The sequence below is a fragment of the Crassostrea angulata genome, chromosome 1 (assembly GCF_025612915.1).
Source record: "Crassostrea angulata isolate pt1a10 chromosome 1, ASM2561291v2, whole genome shotgun sequence".
NCBI classification, from domain to species: domain Eukaryota; kingdom Metazoa; phylum Mollusca; class Bivalvia; order Ostreida; family Ostreidae; genus Magallana; species Magallana angulata.
In genome coordinates, this window is record NC_069111.1 from 42,129,059 (window position 1) to 42,150,764 (window position 21,706).

General features: G+C 33.7%; 2 protein-coding genes across 7 annotated transcripts; one reads left to right on the plus strand and one right to left on the minus strand.

The window, feature by feature from the left end:
* Positions 1-1,518: 1,518 nt before the first annotated feature.
* LOC128165411 (DNA damage-regulated autophagy modulator protein 2-like) lies at positions 1,519-17,069 on the minus strand. Of its 6 annotated transcripts, none has more exons than XM_052830215.1 (8): positions 13,160-13,271; positions 12,753-12,918; positions 11,971-12,102; positions 11,676-11,743; positions 11,426-11,568; positions 8,836-9,013; positions 3,282-3,355; positions 1,519-2,924 (listed from the first exon to the last, which is right to left on the minus strand). In XM_052830215.1, exons 3-8 carry the CDS (start codon positions 12,093-12,095, stop codon positions 2,730-2,732), a joined length of 783 nt encoding a protein of 260 aa, XP_052686175.1. In that variant the 5' UTR covers positions 12,096-12,102; positions 12,753-12,918; positions 13,160-13,271; the 3' UTR covers positions 1,519-2,729. The 6 variants fall into 6 exon arrangements, with proteins under 6 accessions (XP_052686175.1, XP_052686093.1, XP_052686262.1 ...); XM_052830133.1 differs by having other exon boundaries at positions 13,060-13,242; XM_052830302.1 differs by lacking the exons at positions 12,753-12,918; positions 13,160-13,271 and adding an exon at positions 17,045-17,069.
* Positions 17,070-17,326: 257 nt separating this feature from the next.
* LOC128165363 (prestin-like) lies at positions 17,327-20,329 on the plus strand. The gene has a single exon (XM_052829830.1). It carries the CDS (start codon positions 17,548-17,550, stop codon positions 19,933-19,935), a length of 2,388 nt encoding a protein of 795 aa, XP_052685790.1. The 5' UTR covers positions 17,327-17,547; the 3' UTR covers positions 19,936-20,329.
* The last annotated feature ends 1,377 nt before the right edge of the window (positions 20,330-21,706 follow it).

A 21,706-nucleotide genomic window follows, 5' to 3' on the forward strand; every position in this document is an offset into this window, starting at 1 on the left:
AGTTCACCCTTGAAACATATTGTTCTAAATCAAAATTACAGGTCAATATTGAAAAATCAAAAGTTCTTTTATTTAATTCAAATGTGAAATCTTGTATTGATAAATTAATTTACTTATAATGGAAATTTACTTCAAACTGTGTCAAAATATTGTCATTTGGTTTAACTTTAATATGTAATGTACTGTTTATAACTTTGCTACAGCAGTTCTCATGGAAAAGACCAGAAAAGCTTACTATAAGATCAAGAAGACAATTGGACTAGAAAACCTGTGTAAACTTTTAGAAAAACTTTTTGACTATATAGTAACACCAGTTCTTTTGTAGTGAGATATGGGGTTTATTTGCTAAAAATTGATGAAAATTCTGTTATCTATCAGAAATTTTTTCCTCTTATGTGAATGGGAAATATAATGATATATCTATGTAAACAATATTCTGTTTATACATATCTTAGGCCTTTGCCTATTATTGTAAGTGTGTTTGTGCCAATAAAATATTAGTATTTGTTATACTTGTATTAGTCATATAATTTATTGTTGTATATTTTTAAAAAATACTAAAAAGTATACAAATGATAGTTTCAAAAAAAGGCTTATTATGTATCTTTATTTCAAAAGTTATTTTTTCATGATAAACATACATCATATATTTCATAAATTTAAAAGAAATATTTGTCTTTTGCGTACTAATTGATGCATATTGTTGTTAAAAACCCAAATAAATAAATGCAAATTTGATGCTACCAATTTGATCTTGTTTCATGTTGTATATTCCTTTCACAATAATGAATTAAGTATGGTAGTCATTCTTAATAATATGATAAACAGTCTAATTTTTCCGAATATTGACAGTACTTAAAAAAGGATGCATATTGAAAGCAATTATAAAAGCAAAACAAGAAATTATAATAGAAAAGTGAACATGCTTTTGGAAAAGAAAAATAATTCATGTGAAAACAATTTCACGTGAAATTCACATGAAATTTTTCACGTGAATTTCACGTGAAACTGTTTTCACGTGAAATTTTAGTGAAAAATGTGTGAAATTTTCACGTTAAATTCACGTGAAACACATTCACGTGAAATTCACTTAACGCGAAATTCACGTGAAATTCACGTGTATTTCACGTGAAGCTTAACGTGAAATTCACGTGAAGCTCATTTCACGTGAAATTCACGTGAGGCACAATTGGCTGTGTATAGAGAAGTATACTAGTATATATTGTTTTGAAACAGAAGAAGGTGTTTTATACCCAGCTATTATACACTTTTCTGAGAGAAGCGATAATGACCTTGACCTGGCAAAAATAAGATGGTCAAATTTAATGAATTATTCCATCACTTATTAATAGTGAATGTTCGATTTTGTAAAAAAGAAAATCTTTCATCATAAAGGACAATGCGATATAGAAACAAGTAGCGTTTCAGATTTACCTCTCTTAGTTCAGCAATTGATTTTGGGCTAAAAATTTTGGAAAATATGTACAACTGAAAATATTTACAGAGAAAAACAATGAATTATAATTGAAATCTTTTATTTTTTTTTGTTTACAAGCAAGCATTTGGCATTGAGACAATCATGGCGGAATTAGATATTCGAAGCTGCACTACAACGACAGATAAAAAATTACTCTTAAAATCTTTAATGTTGGGAAATCTGCAAAATCTGCTCATATTTGGTTAATTAAATAGCAATGTCATTCGACCATGGTTACTCCATGTTTCATTATGAATAAATTTGATGATTTTGATACTATACAACACAGAGTTATAACAGCATACATATATAAATATTGAAATTCAACAATGCCTCAAAAAGGAAGCAATCACATAAACTCTTTGTATTTATAGTAACAAAATACAATTCAAGTAATAATGCACAAGTAATTTACTGATCAACAATAAACAAAAACAGTTTGAAATGTACGGTAATTATATGTATATGTAAGTAATACTAAATCCAACACAACAGATTCAAGTAAAACAGATTGAAAACCTCCTTAAAAGTAGAAATGAAATGTCCACAGTAAAAGAGAGATAAGAAAAGAAAAGAAAATACAGTATAAAAGATGGAGATTCAGAGAGACATGGAATAAAAAACATTCACTGGCTTTAAACTTGAGGCCATAGGGCCATATCGCTAACCTGAAAAATCACCGTCTTCTCCTACGGATTCGAAACAGGCTGAGTTTTCCCAATTTTACCTCTTTTTAATTTCAAAAATTAAGTATTAAGAAGTCAAATAATACTTTTAAAAAAAAATTAAAAGAATGATTATTATTTTATATATGTTTTTAAATATGTTTTACTTTAATCAACGATGAATCCTCAATGCGATCCATACCATAACTAATCTCTAACATAGAAAACATATTCTCAAAACATACTTCATCTATGTTTTATAGTATAAATAGTATACTGTCCTTTACAAAAACTGAAAAAAGAAACTTTCCGCAAAAAGTTTTAATAATGCTGGTCATTCAGGTCTGGCAAAGAACGTTTTAAAAAATCCACCTCATATACATTATCTCCCCTTTGAAGCCTGTGGGGAAACTTATACGCTACTTATCTAACAATACATTGATATCACTGACGACTACAACAGAATCTCGATCAAACAAGTTTAAAAAAAATAACTTGATTCAAAGTAAAATGATACATATTGCTTAAGCACATAGACTCTTTAATGAGATTTATCTCGAACTCTTATACATGCAACAACCAATATATTACACGAGAAGCCGGGATTCCTCGTTGACGTCATCATATGGCACGTAATGTTCGTCTAAATGACGAACCTGCAGCTGAGCTTCAACGTTTATATTTAGTTTCCGGAAGTCGCTGATGAAAGTGAAGAAGAAGCCGATAAATGCCAGGGCGGTAACCCATTCCGATATTGTACTGGTTATGTGCGCTGCAAATCCCTGGAAATCACGTATTGTACATGTATTTCATAATATACCAAAAGCGTTTGATTATTATCGATGCAAAATATGTACTCTATGTTTTTTAATCTATTCAGTTTATCACCAATCATTAGTGTTAACTTATTATATTTAATAGGGGTCAACACCTACTTTTGTAGAATTGTTCAAACGTTTAACTAGTTACAAGACATTCATATTTGATCTTTTTACAGAGCAGTGATCAATTTTTATAATAGCAATTTGGACAATGTTATCGTCTCATCTGATGCACGACTCCTTAATAGACTCCATTACACATAAAGCAACGTTAAATCTCCCCTTCCCGGACTGAAAAAAGCGTATTAGCCAACTTACTCCGTCCGTGGGTTTCCAGTGAAGTTTATCCTCGGGGTGGCCTTGGATCCTTGATACCACAGCACTTGCCGTGCCTAGAACAAATTAAGGGACCATACTAAATTTTGGGTGAATTTTCGTCGTAAACAACAATTACATGTATTTCTTAAGAGGGATGAATGGTTGATGTCATGTTAAGACACTAGACTAATTTCCTTCGGACGGAGAGATCTATACAAAGTTATTGAAAATATTCAGATTTTAAACCTTAAATACAATAGGATATATATACTTGGAATTTTTTCTTTACTAACTTATATGGTATATAGCTGCAGGTCTGTAGCTCCTGGTCTGAAAAAATTCGGACGGAGGTCGTCCATCCGATTTTTTTTTTTGACCGGGAGCTACAGACCTGCAGCTATATAGTATACAGAAAATAATCATTTACAAAACTTAAGATAGATTGGATGGGTAATTGGATTAACATCCAGCCTTCTAACAAAATGGTTTCTGTGGTGGTTCTTGCAGGTGCAAAGGTGGCAAATAAAACAGAAAAATACAGCCGGGTATGTTATTCTATTTCTTAAATGATTACTTCCACAAACATATATGGAAGTAACTGTGCACAACTATAAGGATACCTGATATATGAGCGCGTTGCTTCAAATTAGGTTCAACGTATATCTGAATTCGGTTTTTTCTTTAGAGAAATGAACGGAAACAGGGGAGAAATTGGATTAGAAAATAGTCTTATCAAGTGTTCCTAGAGGCTCAAAAAACTTATACTAATGTAACCCATTCTTTGCATTTCAATTATAAGTGTCACTGATATAAAACATTCACATACTTGTTGTGTGTCACAGGATTTGGTGTAAAAACAATGTTCAGAATTCTATAAGTTTCTAATAACTATATTTATATTATCAAAAATAAAAAATAAATCAAATATCGGTCGCACCAGCAATCTTTGATAATTTGTCCGCCCGTAGACTGATCTGAGTGCTGTTATTACAAACATCTATTTAAAACTCGAATCTACATTAAATTTATCATTTATCTTAATAAGAATTATTAGAAACTCTTAAAAAATCACCACCCCACACATAAAGCGCATAGTTCATTCAGCGTGACAAACTCAGCATATCAAAAATAAAAAGGCCATTTTGTTATCAGTAAAAGCACATGGAACATTCATTGGTGGGAATTGAATTGAACATAAAATTTCATATCTTAAAATATGTGGTACAATAAAACATCGTTTAATGTTGTGTAACAGAAAGAAGAATCGGTTAAAATATATCAATAATACAAAATGTAGACGACTGATACCTATACATTCTAGTACATGTAACAAAATTACTGGTACTAATCATGTCAAATCAATCTGACAAATCGCAGATATCAACTTCTTAGATTTTATCTGATTTTTTTTTCACTGAGGCGGCGGACAGTTAATAGCTGCTGAGCGTTGAAAAATTATCCACATCCCTCAACAGTTTTTTAACAGTTGTCCATGTAATCTTCGTCGTGATCTCTCAGTAATTTAATAGATGTGTCCACAATATGCACAGTCTCATCAAAGTTTTGACTCTATCTAAAACTTTCTAAAGCCATGATCGCAAATGTAAGCGGTCTTTCAAAGAACGAACAAACGTCGCCAAAAAATTAAAGTAATAAAGAAAAAAATAATAAATAAAAACCCACCACATGTAGATGTGTCGTAACGCTACGAACGCCCCCGCAGAATAAGTTATCAATCCCTGAAAATTCTTTTAAGTTCAAGAGGCATACCTCTGTTAAAAATCATCGCTGGAACCTGTATTCTAAAAAAAAAATTAACCTTAAATGAAATATAAAGAATGTGGGCGCTTAAGATGTACATTCGGCAGGAATCTGGGCGCACAAGGAGAGTGAAAATTTCATCAAATAATTTTGACAATTTTGACAATATGACAATGCTGTTTCAAACAGTACTTTATACAGCAAATTGACAAGTCTCGCATGGCTCAGTGGTTTCGTCCTGGATTAGTGAATACAAACATTCAGTGTTTTGGGTTCAAATCCAACTGGTGGTCTTTTTAAAAAAAATAAACTTTTTTGTTTTAAATGTTTGTTATTATAACATGATGTTGAATTATAGTATACCGGTATATTTTAATTTGTTGTTATTGATTTCTAGATCTGCTGTATGAACACTATTTTCTGTTCTTATTACTAGTTTTTTAGGATATACACCATATAACTTCATTAAAATATGTTTGCATTAACATTTCCAACTAGTTATCGGTTTACCTCTCATTGCCATTTTTTGAAAGCTTGTGAGTTTTTTTAATAACCGGAATAGCCATGTACTTCGACACTCAACATAATATATTTCTGTTGAAACCTGTACATAGCCTTTCGAGGTTATAGACATTTAAATCCCAATTGATTCGTGTCGAGGATTCCTGCAAACTTACCATCTTGTGTGCTCACTTTCTTTTACATATGCATCACTTCAAAAGTTAGATAGCGGAAACTACGAAATTCCTATTTTTCTCTATTAAAGTTCAAGAGGCAGAACTCTGTCAAAAATCATCGAACCGGAACTAAATTCGAATTTGATCTGTATTTTATTGTTTTAAATAACCTACATAAAGAATATCAGCTTTATATATATGCATCCCTTCAAAAGTTAGAGAGCGGAAACACTGAAAACTTCCCAATATTTTCAAAGTTTAAATGTTGAATGTGTGCAAAGGTTGTTGGGATAATAATCAGCAAAATCCCGGTTTGCGTTCTTTGACAGATCGTCACAAAATGTGGCAATATTGAAAACATTCTCATCGCAAAACAAATACATTATAAATCTTCTCTCTCAGAATATCGAAATTTTATGGACTTCTCGATTTGTTTAGAAATCGCAAAGAAAGTATACAAATGGGCTTTTCATGTATTGACAACCATCTGGAAAAGATAGTTAAATCATCTACGCAGCGATTGCGCACAAAAGGTGTGGGCATCATCATGACACCCCCCCCCCCCCCCTAAAAAAAAAAGAATAATAAACCTAATTTCTTCTTTATGGTTTCTCTTATACATTGTACGTATTATATAATATATATTAGACCTAGTTCGTAATGAGCTAGCGTTCACAAAGCAAAGTACGTCGAGAGGAGGAGTGCAGCTCGCCATCCGGTATGTTACCTACAGGGATCGCCATTTCTCATTTCCCGTTCCTGTGCGTTGCCACAGCGCATACAACTTCTCAGAGCGTTTGTAGACAATTGATTTCATTACACAGATAAATGTCTACTTATTTTTCCGACTGAAATTGCAATTTAAGATGGTTTTTTGTTTCAAAAATTATTACGCGTTACAAATCTTGCTGTTTTTCATGAACAAAACATTTATCATTGTCACTTAAAATCACATGAAATTTCTGCGTAAACACTGACGTGATCTTTCTAGGAAATCGATTACGTACTGTAAGCTCATTCAAAGGTGAGTATGTTTAGCCCGGTAAACACCATAAAAACTTCTGTGTTTCAGTAAATGCAAAATATGGAACATAAAATTCGCAATCCAAATCTAAACTGATTGGACCAACTTTCCATGTGTGCATACTTGAGTGTAAAGGGGCTGTAAAGGGACACACAGACCATGTATGTCGTGATAAGCAACTGTCCAAATTAGACAGTTGACTAAAATAGAATATCGTAAAAAATAACGAGAATAAAAAAAATTATATAAATGTATATATTTAATAATTTTCGAAAGCAGTTTAAAAATCAATAAATTTAAAGTTTAATTTATAAACAAAAATCGCTGTACATGTCAATCATATTCTGTATTCGGGGTGGCGGTGGCGGCAGATACAGATCCATGCTACAGAGTTGCCTACCCTTTGTCATCTCTTCTCTGGAAAGCAAATTATTCTGAGCATCCTCCGAAAATTTCGAAGAACATGGCACACCTGACAGTGGTTGTAGTCAAGACAGTTCCTACTTAAAAATATCTTGACCCTTTTATCGATCTTGGACACCCCCGCGATATTACTTGCTCATATATCCCCAATTTATTTCTGACATTAGTGGATTAGTGGACATGACTGTTACGTGTTTATAATTTGGTTTCCCTGGTTGATCAACGATAATAAAACACCACAGGTCAGACAAAGTCCCGTACTGACAGTTCAATGAAGGTTAAATGTTCAGCTAGACAACATGTCTTTGGGTGATATGTATTTTAAAGAACGGCATGGTCGGGAACCTTTAGAGCCCCTGGTAGATAATATATACATATATGTATGAAACCAATAGTACATGACCATGGTGAACAGACAAAACACACTACAATGAATCGGACATTCTTGTAAATTAGAAGTTAACACTAAGAATAACACTTCCTTTATTTTTTTCCCTTTCAGGTACAACAACCCTCCAGTATGGAAGATAACTCTGACTTGAAAAAAAAATACTTTCAGCACTTTCTACAATAATTTAGATTTCTTTTGGAAATCGTCACTAAAGCAGAATTAATCAAAAACAAGTAAAGAGATGGGCGATAAATCGCTTGGTTTCTGAACTGTTGTATAGCAGATTAGTCTGGCCATGGACTTACTTTTCCCTGCATGAGGTTTAAGTTAGACAGGTAATTTGGTACAGATAACCAATGATTATTTTTCACATAATCATAAATGCTTAAAGAGCATTAGGCCTTTAATCTCTCCAAATACTTCATACATTTAATCACTTTAGGTCTTTCTATGGAATGACACCATTGATACAAGGATTTAATCCCAGGGGGACACTATAGTGTATATTTCTACCGCCTGTCCTATTGTAGTCCTAAGATACTTACAGACACTAATACTGGGCACCTGTTGTGCACAAACCAAAATAACTATTTTACTTACTTATTTACATTCAACAATAATATTAGAGAGTATTATATGTGAGTGGAATTTGATGTGTATAATCCAAAAGTCAAAAGGAATAGAAAATAATTATGAATAATAGTACTATATCTTCTTTTGACAACGGATTTGTAAACATTATCTAGAATTACATTATTTGTGGAGTTGTTGGTTCTGATTTCAAAATATCTTTATTGTAACATTTCTTATTCTGTGGTCATGAGATCGAAGCATTTTTCTCAACATGTAACCATAGCATATACATGTAAGAAACAATAACATGCTTCCTTTGAGGTTTCATTTTGGTTATGAAGGTAGCAATCATAGCAGAATCAACCCACTAATACAGGTTATGAATTAATTGCAATGTTCACTACCATCATGCCAGCATGAACTTAAGACTATTTTGGGGTGTCAAAATCATGCAAAATATAAAATGGAAAATTGATCTGTGAACTACTGGATTGAAAAAAAATAACTATGATGGGATTGCTTATAAAAACTGTTTTGAGTAGGATACTTTTTTACTTATGGGAGAGGGTAAACCTCCTTATAAAGGTAATCTTAGGTACATGCATGCTCTACTCTGCTCCTTAGGTCCTTATATATCTTAGTCTAAGTAAACTTGCTTCAGAATATGAGTCAGGAATTTAACATATAAGGAATGTATCCTCTTACTTGTTAGGAAGCCTATCACAGATATTATGCTTATCACCAGCCTGACTTTACAGATCCTTAGGCCATTGTAGGAAGGGTGCATTTGGAAAGAAATGGCTGTTTGGAGAAACTCATACACAACCCCAAATCCCAGCACCATGGTTGCTCCAATTACATGGACAATCTCAACAGACGTTTCCTGAAACATTTAAAAAAATGTAATTAATGCAAGCCATGATCTCCACAGATAAATACAGATACACTAACTTTCATTCACATTTAAGAAAACTTTGTAAAAATCTCCAATGTTACATTACACAGCAATTACTTATTTGCCAAGTCATTCAAAATCTCATATAATTGATGAATATATCTAACATAGGCAGGCTTAGTCATTTAGTCAATATAACCATCTTTATCACTGGTTTACAATTATACTTAAAAAGAAAATATATGAAATGCCAAAAGTCCTTGTTTAAATGTGATTTTTATTTTTAAATCAATTGGTAGCATCAAAGTGTTAATTTCTCCTTGGTTATCCTGAACTATCTGACAATCATTTTTGAGGTTTTAATATTGAGATCTATAGATAACAAGAGGCCCAGGAGCCACATTGCTCACCTGAGCAACAATTGCCTTAATATTCTGATCAAATTAGCATTACAGTATCAAAATATCTTGGCAACTAAGTTCAATAGATCTTGCTAAAAAAAAGTTGAAAATCTGCCAATTTTTATCCACCTCTTTTTTTGGTAAATACCAAGCCCTTTTTGTTGTTGTACCTAGCTGTAAGAAGATTTTTCTCTATTCCTATATACTGTGGTTTCATTAATTTTCGTTTGTGGGTATCAATTTTCGTGGATTTTCTGAAAACCACAATTTCAAGGATACATAATTTCGTGGCCAATGATCCTATCAATACAAAATGTTTGTTGAAAGTGAATTTCAATGAACATTTAATTTCATGGATCAACTTAACAACGAAATCCACGAAAATTGGTATTCAACGAATATTGATAAAACAACAGTACCCCCCCCCCATTTCGTGGCCCCACTTTTCTCTAGGGATTCATGGTTTCATCAAACTTTAATCTGCATAACCTGTGCTTTCACACTAAGTACTGAGTTTTGGACCGAAAACTTTCCCAGAATATTTTTAAAGATTTTCTCTATATATTCCTATGTAAAAATTCAAACCGCCATCACAGCCCCGCCCTACCACTAGGGACTGTGATTTTGCAAACTTGAATTTACACTACTCGAGGATGCCTCTACACAAGTTTAAGCTTTTTCTGGCCAAATAGTCTTTAAAAAGAAGATTTTTAAAGATTCTCTCTATATATTCCTATGTAAAAAGTCATCCCCCATTGTGGCCTCACCATAACCCCTGGACTATAATTCAAACAAACTTGAATCTATATGATCTGGGGATGCTTCCACTCAAATTTGGGCTTTCCTGGCCTAATAGTTTTTGAGAAGAAGATTTTTAAAGATTTTCTCTATATATAAAAATTTATCCCCCATTGTGGCCCCACCCTACCCCAAAGGGACCATGATTGGAACAAACTTGAATCTACATTATCTGAGGATGGTTACACGCCAATTTGAGCTTTCTTGGCCAAATTGTTTTTAGAAGAAATTTTTTTTAAAGATTTTCTCTAATTTATACTCCTATGTAAAACTTGATCCCCCTATTGTGGCCCCACCCTACCCCCGGGGACCATGATTTGAACAAACTTGAATCTACACTATCTGAGGATGCTTCCACTCAAATTTGAGCTTTCCTGGCCTAATAGTGTTTGAGAAGAAGATTTTTAAAGATTTTCTCTATATATTCCTATGTAAAACTTGATCCCCCTCTTGTGGCCCCTCCCTACCCCCAGGGACCATGATTTGAACAAACTTGAATCTACACTACCTGAGGATGCTTCCATTTTAATTTGAGCTTTCCTGGCCTAATAGTTTTTGAGAAGAAGATTTTTAAAGATTTTCTCTATATATTCCTATGTAAAACCTGATCCCCCAATTGTGGCCCCACACTACCCCCAGGGACTATGATTTGAACAATCTTGAATCTACACTATCTGAGGATGCTTCCATTTTAATTTGAGCTTTTCTGGCCTAAAAGTTTTTGAGAAGAAGATTTTTAAAGATTTTCTCTATATATTCCTATGTAAAACTTAATCCCCCCATTGTGGCCCCACCCTACCCCTGTAGACCATGATTTAAACAAACTTGAATCTACACTATCTGAGGATGCCTCCACACAACTTTAAGCTTTTCAGGCCGAATAGTTTTTGAGATGAAGATTTTTGAAAAATACCAACAAATTTTCAATAATTCTCAATTATCTCCCCTTTAAAGAGGGCGTGGCCCTTCATTTGAACAAACTTGAATCCCCTTCACCTAGTGGTGCTTTGTGCCAAATTTGGTTGAAATCTGCCCAGTGGTTCTTGAGAAGAAGATGAAAATGTGAAAAGTTTACGAGGACAACGACAACGACGACAGACAACGGACAAATTGTGATCAGAAAAGCTCACTTGAGCCTTTGGCTCAGGTGAGCTAACAAGAAAACTGCTCTTTAAGCTCATCAATAAATAAATCAATGTACCTGAAAATTTGCGACTAAACTAAGACCTAGAGGAGAGAGTATCCCCCAAAAGAAGGCATGCTTGTTGAGCTTCAAGATGGAATCGTCTTCTGGCTGGACAATACTCTTCACCAGTTTGTAGCGAACATACAGTGTACAGATGGCTTAAATAGATGCATGACATGAAATTAAATTAAAATTTCTGTGCTAATGTATTAAAATTACAAATTTTAAATTGGATTGATTCTAATATATAAATTAACTATCTTACAAATTGCCGAGGCCATATTTAAAAGTTGACCAAATACACAACTCTCTGGAACTTTTGTTCCTGTATCACTGTGGAAAATAAATTTCATCATTACAGTTACCAGTCAATCAGACATTAACAGATAATACAATGCAAATGTGATAGATCAATTTAACTTTTTAATAAATAGATGCTGTGTTGAAAGTTCTCTGAAGTGCGTATAATATTCATTTTCCTCACTTTTAATTAAATCACTCCTCTTCTAAATTATGCATTAGAACAATTATAAATTATATAAACAATGCAAATACCTTACCTTATATATGGAAAATATGCATTGACATCTTTCTTGAGAACAGCTAATATGTAAGATAAGATGAATGTTCCAAGGGTTAGAATAATTGTGGTCACAGGCAAATAGGATAGGCCTTTGAGGCACATGGCTGGTCTGAAAAAAAAAGGGAATTCTTATTGTCTGAGTAACTGTATGTACTTCAATTATAAATGTACTCACTATAAAACAGAACAATTACATGTACATTCAAAGTTGTAAATGCCTCATACAATATAATCTGAAACAATCTAAAGATAACATAAAACATATTTTAAATGACTTATTTTAATTTAAACATGTGTACAAAGTTTTTAATCACTCTAAATAAAAAGATTTTGCTCCGGTATCTACTGAATTCAACCTATCACAGCTGATTCTAAATAGGTTAAACTATTTTCTATTTTTAAAAGAACCTAATTTTTTTTTTTAATGCCCACTGAATATGAGGGCAAACAGATAAAAAATAAAACAGGTTTAAAAGACTAAAACATGAGCTTAATTAATGAAAAGGTTTCTTTCTATATAATTAAAATCTGAAGCTTTGAACAATACTTTAAATGCTGGCCGGGTTACCTTTCTAGTACATTGAAACCCTACAGTAAAAACACAATGTACATTTGTTGATACAGTTTACACAACGATGAAGAAATACATGGTCAATCAGTGTTGCACAACACTGACCTTTTTTATGCAATAGTAAAAGTTAGTATTTTCAATCAACATATCATATGTCAATGAACATGAAGAATAACTGTTTGATATACCTTATCAAAATTAACCCTCGCAGCTAAGTTTTTTTCTCAAATAGGCAGAGCAAAAATATCAAATGAGGGCAATTTCCTGAATGTCTCTTTCAACACCCAAAATATATGATCATTTATGGATTGGTTGAGCGGGGACAAAAGATGTCCCATATGTACAATATCATGCCTATAAATAAAAAGCAGATATTATAATTAAATAAATAAACATTAGTTACTTGTAAGTTTTTTTTCGATGGAAAATCTTTCTTGTAAATCAGGCTGATAATATACTACTGCATAGGCCTCAATGATTTCCAACATTACTCACTGAATGCATAATCATATAATACGTAATCGCGAACATGTCTTCCGCTGGTCTTGTCATAAATATCAAATATCCACTCAGACTTTTTTTTTTTTTAGCTTACTTCAGTATTGATTTAATTTAATACTTTTTGGTTTCGTTCGAGGTTTATTCTCTTAGCATATTCTAAATCGTACTACTGAATAGCTTTCCAAAATACAGAACATATACCAACCGTCTAAAGTGAAAGTAAAGTGAAAACAATATCATGTGACTCTATGCATTCGGATTATCTCGGATATTTAGTCCTGGTAAGCTACGGAAAGGGCGAGGTAATCTGAAAGCACCAACGAGCAAGACAACTCGTCCCGTTCTCTTTACCTGCAACCAACTAGGCTGAAATAAAATATATTTTTTCCCTTGCTGTAATTGATGATTTTTTATGCTTGCTGTAATTAACTCATTTTAGCCCACATGAATATATAAACACAATAGAATAAAAGCATTGTTGTAATTTTCTCATGAATAGACAAGTGATGCAGGAGTTATATATGTATGCAATGTGGTACAGAAAAAAATTAAGACACGGGAGCACGTTCGCGTCTTGTGCCCCAGGGAAAAAAGAGAGAATTGCGGAAGTGTATAAATGTGTACCTTGTTAATTAGAATAACGAACTGGCCAACGAGGAAATACACCACAGCATGACCTAGCTAACGTTATATAGTCTACTTGTAAACGCACGTATGCATGGAAAAAAAATGAACTTTATAGATTTTGAAATACATGTAAAAGGGTAAAGGGAATACTGTTGTAATAATTAGAGAAAAGAATTACATATATATTTGGAGAGACCAAATATATGCCCGATTTTTACCAACTGTCAAATTGTATAATATGTATGATCTGCTTATAAAATTACAATACAAATCATAGCAAAACATGGAGCTTGCAGGAATGCGCACAATGTTTTCTGGTCGAAAAACGAACAGAAAACGCTCAATTTTTGCAACAATTTCAAAAAAGGTGATCATATTCATAACGTCATATCTATGTACAGCATGATTTTACATTTTTCTTTTCATTATGATTTAAGCTTCTTTTATTACACCCCTTTAAAATTTGATTTGAACTAAAAAGGCATAATTAAATGATAACTCTTGTAGTTACATGTATTTCCGGGATGTAACAAATAAAGTTTGTCCATTTACACATGGGGAGGCGTGGGCCTTGACAAAAGAGTGCTCGACTAGAGATAAATAATGTGTTTTGATAAGGGAACGAAAAGTATAAAGAAACCGGATCTTCGATACTGAAAAAAAACCCTGCACCGAATAATATATAGAAAAAAGAAGGAATTCACGAAAGAAAAACCTGTCAAGGTGCTGAAAATCTCGACCTGCGTAGTGTGTTTTCTTATGTGAAAAAAATTTAACGCAATATTAAAGCTAGTATATATATGCCGTGTTTAAGGGGTATGTTTGGCCATTTTGTACATTAAGGTGGCTCTATACACCCACAGTTTATTCCAATTTTCAATAGAAGACCACAAAACATATACTTATCAAATATTAAAATGACGATAGGGATACTATAGGTATTTTTAAAGAATTTTTTAATGTTTTTTCGTGTTTTTGTAAAATATTTTTTAAAAAGACAGCTATCAACAAATTGAGAGAAATCATCTTGTCATATGATGGATATTTCCTTCGGACACATAAAAAAATATATAACACTTCTTAACATTCAAAAATGTTATTATTGCAATTTTTTTTAGCATTTCCCCAAGACATATTTTTTCATATTTTCTTACTCTGTTGACAAATCATCTGAAAGAGTTGCTTGATGTTATAAGAAAATGTATTTTAATAAATGTGAAATAAAAAATTGATTGAAAACAATTGCAAATAAACACAAAAAATATTTTAAATTTTATTAGGTATGAAAGTTCCTCATGTAAGGGTTATCGTTCCTAAGTCCCAAGGCCCAAACACCTTGGGGACTTTTCATTTCTGAGTTGAAGAAAATTTCCTAAATATAATGTTGGAATGATAAATACATGCATATTTCATTATAGACTTTGCCCTGTATAAGTGAATATATTCGCTTTAGTGCAAAACTAAAGTCAACTAAATAAAGGGGAACATTGACTAGGCTAATAGGATTTATGTATTCCAACCTGAGAGAAATTCAAAGCAACCCTCTCACCCCCGTTAGGTGTCAATATTAATGTGCATTAAAGTATATAATAATTGAAATATTTTCACCTGTTTAGAATTTTCTTTCACGGTATTCAACCAAAAAATCCGTTTAAGAAATTTTTGGAAAGTTTGTTGTTCACAACGGGAATCGAACTCATGATCTACTGGTTTGTAGTGAACCCACTAACCCACTGCGCTACGGTGTAACATATCGATGATGCTAAAGAAACTCTTTAAAAATTTATACTTGATTTTATTGTTTATTTCGATAAATAATACCACACAACGTGAAAGTGTCACATACCACATTACTTGTAAGTAATGAATTTTCCAATTATCAAATTAATCTATCCATTTAACAAATTTTTCAAAATTGCGGTTCCCATACAATTCACCTCAGTTTAAATCAGCCAGTACCGGAAATGCATGTTTCCAGATTTTCTTTTTTGCATACTGCGTCATCAAAAAGTGGTGTATAGAGCCACCTTAATTTGAGGACCAAGATGCAAACAGTTCTTGAACTGACTTGTTTAAACCAAAACTGCTGTTAAAAGAAAAGCGGTAGATACATGTATGAGGTTTAACGTGTTGTTTTGTATGCAAATTATGCATACAACTGCAGAACAGTGCCTTTATTAATTACTTAGCTCTGCGCAGCTGCAGACTTGAAGATTTAAAAAGCTGAAAAATATGAAAAGAGGTCCTTGGTGTACATTCTACATCAAATGACCGAGCTTGCCCGTTTAAGTTGTAGCTTTTTCTCAAAATAGTGTATCCTAGCTATTCTTCAGATGGGTCTCAGAAACTATCAGTCGACATGAGGTGTATTTGTCTGTCTATGAAAGTAAATTGAAAATATACTTTCATTGAAAAATATCTGTATACTTTTAATTAAGACGATTTTTGATCGGGTTAACAGCGGTTAGAACGGTATACATGTATGTAGCTTTAATATTATAGTGTTATGATGTGGTACATGTACAGCTATACATAATGATATAGAAACTTAACACATGAAAAAAATATTTTTGATGTTCTTATAGTAATTGAAAAGCCAGTGGCTGAATAAACTATATAGATTCGTTTCCATCATACATATAAAATGTCTAAAATTCCTCTTAAAAAATATAAAAGATACAATACTGTAGAAATTAGATAAGACATTACAAGATAAACAGAATAGTGTGTGCACATTACACAGTAAGAAAATGAAAAAAATATGACCTCGTCACAGTTATAGGTGGTGACCTTGGCTTGTTTACAAAAAGCTAGATCTGTAAATGACGGAAAATGGTCACAGATTTGGACAACAGTTTGCTCTGTCACATAGTTATCCAATTTTTTCCAGATTTTAAGTTCTATTCCAGTGCGAAAGTACACACATGAAATAAAATTAAATGCTGTGACTGTCAGCAAGTGGTTCAATAGAAATTCAGTTGTGTTAATGCGCGAGTCTACATTAATATAGGGATGCTCCTATAGATATTCTGACATAAATTCTTATGGATTATATGACGTAATGATATATACAAGTATGTATGTGTTGTATAAATGTTTACGGAACATAAAGTTAGTCACAGCTATGACTATTCGCAAAATAAAGATTCGCAAAAATAATGAATAAACAAGGAAACACTCGGCACCCTTGTTTACCATCAAAGGGATATTAAAATTATCATAAAAATAGTTGACCCATATGAAAAGATAAACATCTATGTTTACAATATACTAATATTTTTTACTACATATTTATAAACAAGATTGTACTTTTAATCAGATTTTGACAGAAGTTTGACATTAACTGTCTTACCATATTTCCGCTTTTGTGGACAAACCGTGAATAAGTGATCGAAATCGTCGTGTTCAAGGTAGCAGATCTCGACCAAAACGACAAAAAGAAAACATATATTGATTAGAAGTAACCAAATGACCCTACTCTGACTCACATAATTGTTTTACATTTACTGGATAAAACTGGATCAAAAGAAGGTAATAAAATCAATTTTGTAAAACAGTAAAGAAGTCCCCGAAGTTTATTTTTGTATTTATATATATAAATATATGACTCTCTGTGATTCGACTATTAATCAGTTTGAGTAATTGCGACGTTTAACATCAGCTTTAAACTTGATGACGACATGTACGATTCCCCTTTGGCAGACAATCATCACAACAGGTATAAATAAAACACGACGACCCGGCTGCCTGTGCACGTTCATTGTAGAACTCCCAAGTATTCTCATGAATAGTGACCAGTAATCACTGACCGAGGAGCGCGTTTTGTACACAGACACAACGAGTTTGTCGTCCACGATGGCCACACTGGAATTCAGTCATCGCTATTTGGAAATCGAAGAAAATTCTCAGACCTTGCTACAGAGACTGAAAAAGAATTTCTACTGTTCTCCCAGACGTGCATGGAAGTTCTGTGCTTACCATTTACCCGTGTTGAAATTCCTCAAGTATTACAAATTCAAGGAGTATGTGTTGATGGACTTTCTGACGGGACTGACCATTGGAATCATGCACATTCCACAGGCCCTGGCGTTTGGATTGCTTGCTTCAGTTAAGGTAGAGAACGGACTTTATACCTCACTATGGCCGATATTGTTCTATGTTATTTTTGGTACATCGCCTCACATCTCCATGGGAACTAGCGCCGTGATCTGTATGGTAACCGCCGGGGTTGTTGATATACGGGCAGATGAGTTCAAATCCCAAAATCAACATTTACTGGCCTCGTTTATTGCTAAAATTAATGCAACGATGCAAAACTCGACTACCGTGGAGTGGGTGAATATTCCGGAATTCATGGATTTCAAGGAGAACGTTGCAATGAACATTTCGTTGTTCTCGGGTCTTATCCTTATTTTCATGGGAATGTTCCGTCTTGGATTTATTACTTTCTACTTTTCCGAGTCCTTCTTTAGTGGTTTCACTTCCGGTGCAGCAGTTCATATCGCAACAAGTCAGATGCCGGCTCTTCTAGGAATTCATGTCAAACGCTACTCGGGGGCCTTCAAAATAGTCTACACATACAAAGACATTTTTAAAAACATCACATCAGTAAACCTTGCCACCCTTGTCATTTCCATCATTTGTATAATCATTCTGTGTGTTGTGAAGGAATGTATAAATGAGCGTTTCAAGCATAAATTAAAGATTCCGATTCCGACCGAGTTGATCATTGTAATAGTCGCGACTCTCGTCTCCTTTTTGTCGGACCTGAAGGAGGTGTTCGATGTCGATGTTGTCGGGACGATTCCAAACACAATACCGGCTCCGGTGCTACCCGACATGACCGACGTTCCCCTGTATTTGGGCGACTGCTTTGTCGTCGCCATCCTGATTTTCTCCAATACCATTGCAATGGCAAAAATATGCGCCAAAAAGCATAACTACGAATTAAACGACAATCAGGAAATCTATGCCTACGGCATTTGCAATTTCGCCAGTTCGTTTTTTAAGTGCTTTCCGTCCGCTGTGGCTCCTCCAAGATCAATGATTCTGTCGTCCATGAACGCCAAAACGACAATAAGTGGTTTGTTCTCGGCTCTTCTGATGCTCTTGGTCATTGTGGCAATCAGTGAACTATTCTATTCCCTGCCAAAAGCTGCTTTAGCTTCCATTATTCTGGTAGCATTGAAAGGACTGTTCGTTCAAATGTCGGATGCTAGACGATATTGGATGATCAACAAGTACGATTTCATCATTTGGTTATGTACGATTACCTCTGTGGTTTTCATTGACATTGACTTTGGACTCGGTATCGGGTTAGCAGTCTCTCTCCTTACCATTGTGTTTCAAAGCCAGCGAGCTTCAGCCTTGAGATTGATGAAGTACAACTCTAACTTCAGAAATATACGTGGCATAAAGAAACTGTTCTCACTGAGTCCCATCAAAATATTTGTGTACAAATCAAGCATATTCTTCGCAAATGCTGAGATATTCCGTAACAAATTGTACTCGTCAACTGTCAACCCAAGGAAGTTTATGAAATTGTTAAACAAGAAGTACGAAAACACACCTACTGGAGGTGGAAATGACAGTACACCCAAACGCACTGGTCTTCCACTCCAGAAAATATCGACTGTCACTACAGAAAATGGCTTGAATAATAACAACCAGCCTGACAGTGTATTTTCATCAGTTTCTTTCGAGGAATCTTCGTCGAGTAATCATTTATACAGCAATCAAGCCGATTTTGATGCTGGCAATTTCTTAAACAAGGAGTCTGTTTTTGTGGGATTGCCACCACCGGAGCATGTTCTGAGTCTCACGTCTATTGACACACTTGATAGCTTGGACACTGTAGACTCTGGATTTGACGAAATTTCAAATCCCAAGCAACTGCTAGCAGAGTACAAGCGGACTCGAGTCATCATTCTTGACATGGCATGCGTGAACTACATCGATGCTTCCGGTACTAATCTCCTCGTTCACGTCCACAAAGAGTACTCAAAACTTGGAATTCGTCTTCTTTTGTCGGGATTATCTGAAAGAGTTCACGTAACAATGAAACATTCAGCTGCTTTTGACGTCATTCCAAAAGATGACGTATTTCCGGATTTGGCGGACGCCATGGCGTTTGCGGAGGAACTCGTTGTTCAGCCGTCTGAACCAGCTCAAACGACCCCGACTCGATCAGTGTCTTTCACGGACGAGGAAGCTGTGGAAGAATCATATGTTGTGCATCTATAGAAACAGTAACATATTTTGCCTGAACTTAAAACGGTGAACATAAAATTAATCAGTGAACATGTAAATCGAGGGGCATGGACTTGACCTGGCAGATATGAACTTGTACCAGCGATAATTTGCTGTAACTTGTATATAATTAATATGTTTCATAACGAAAATTAATGTTAACGTCCTATAGTTGAATCTCATTGTGTACATATACTTTATCATCGAAATGAATGGGTCCATTATCTACTGAATAATATTTATTCTCAAAGACTCAATGAGTTTCGAAAAAAAAAAAACCCAACAATTTCGTATTTGATATTTTGTTTATACATGTACTTTGTAGATTCATTTTTTGCTAATGACGAACAATCACTTACCACAAATAAAGTTGTTGTTCTTTCTTTGACCCAGTATTCTTAAATTGAATTTTAAAATGTTTCAAACAATCTACATAAGCAACCTGAACAGTTTTTATTCTAAATAACTGTAATCGCTGTACTGGTATACTCCATGTCAGAAAGGCGAAGCGCAATCATTGTGAATATGACGTCAGGATTGCATTTTATTTTCCCATGTTTACTGAAAAAAAGTTATTTACTGATACGTTTCCTTTTCAACTTTTTAGAATTTCTTGACAAAATTTATTGGACCAATTTCATTTCTTGATAAGAAATGCATACTGTTGGATACTCACAGTACATGTTTCCTGCAAAAGATATTTTGAAAATAAAATACCTTCTTTAGTAATTAATACGGGTATAAAGGTAGCGACATTGCAGAAAAAACACATAACCAATATATTCTTATATGGGAATTTGAGTTTGACATCAACATGATTATTTCGTGCAGTCCGTTATTTTTTAGGCTACTGAAAGCCTGACCAATAGATAAACTGGTACAAACTGGATCGTGTAGATTTCAGCACTGCCAGTTTACAAAGAGCTATGAATCACAATAGGTTTACTTAAGAAATTGAGGGTGTAAATGATGTAACGGTGGACTTAAATAATGATCTTTCAATAATAAATCAATGTGTATATTTACTACTTTTGCGACAGGCAAAAGGGTGTTTTTATGACTTATGATTCGTTTCCACTTCCAAGGTGTACCGGAAAATACCAGTTATTCAATCAATCAGTCAATCAATCACATTTAAAAATCAATTACTAGTACGTTACCCGTTGATTAAAAGTAAGAATATTTACAAGTTATATTTAAAGCATCATTATAAAGCTACCAGGATGTTTGAAATCAATTTCCCAAACCATAACGGAAAAAATCTGGAAAACGAAGAGTTAGGGGTAGAGAATGACTGACAAACCGCGATAAGGACTATATCCCCCCCCCTTTGAATAATTGCAGGAAGAATTTTATGTCTTGTTATTATAATGTTCTAACATCTGACCCCACCCCAGTATACAAACAAGTATCTTTGAACATACTCAAATTATTTTCATTGGGCCCCAAATACTACTTAATTTGTGCATAACTAAAATACTGTCCTGGGATGTTCTGAATGCTTAGATACATTCAATATAATGCATGTGTGTGGAATAAATCCCAAATATCTGTCCAAATGTTTAATGAAAAGATGAACAGCGCCTTTTCCATTATTTATCCTACACCCGTGGTTGAACGGAAAGTATCTTTTACTGTAGATACAGGTAAAATGATTTTCAAAACCTAGATACTGATTTTATACTGGTGTCTGTAATGTCCACTTATTTGTCATAAACTCAGGAAACCTGCATCGAGAAATGAATATATACAGCACTGTTTATAA

Bases quoted from the DNA above. Each gene is read 5' to 3' on its own strand.
- LOC128165411 (XM_052829957.1), bottom strand. From the start codon at position 13,305: ATGATATTGTTTTCACTTTACTTTCACTTTAGACG. The intron at 11,744-11,970 runs GTAAGGTATTTG...TATTTTCCACAG, and splicing joins GCATATTTTCCATATATAAG to TGATACAGGAACAAAAGTTC. The intron at 9,014-11,425 runs GTACATTGATTT...TAAATGTTTCAG, and splicing joins GTTTAGTCGCAAATTTTCAG to GAAACGTCTGTTGAGATTGT.
- LOC128165363 (XM_052829830.1), top strand. From the start codon at position 17,548: ATGGCCACACTGGAATTCAGTCATCGCTATTTGGAAATCGAAGAAAAT.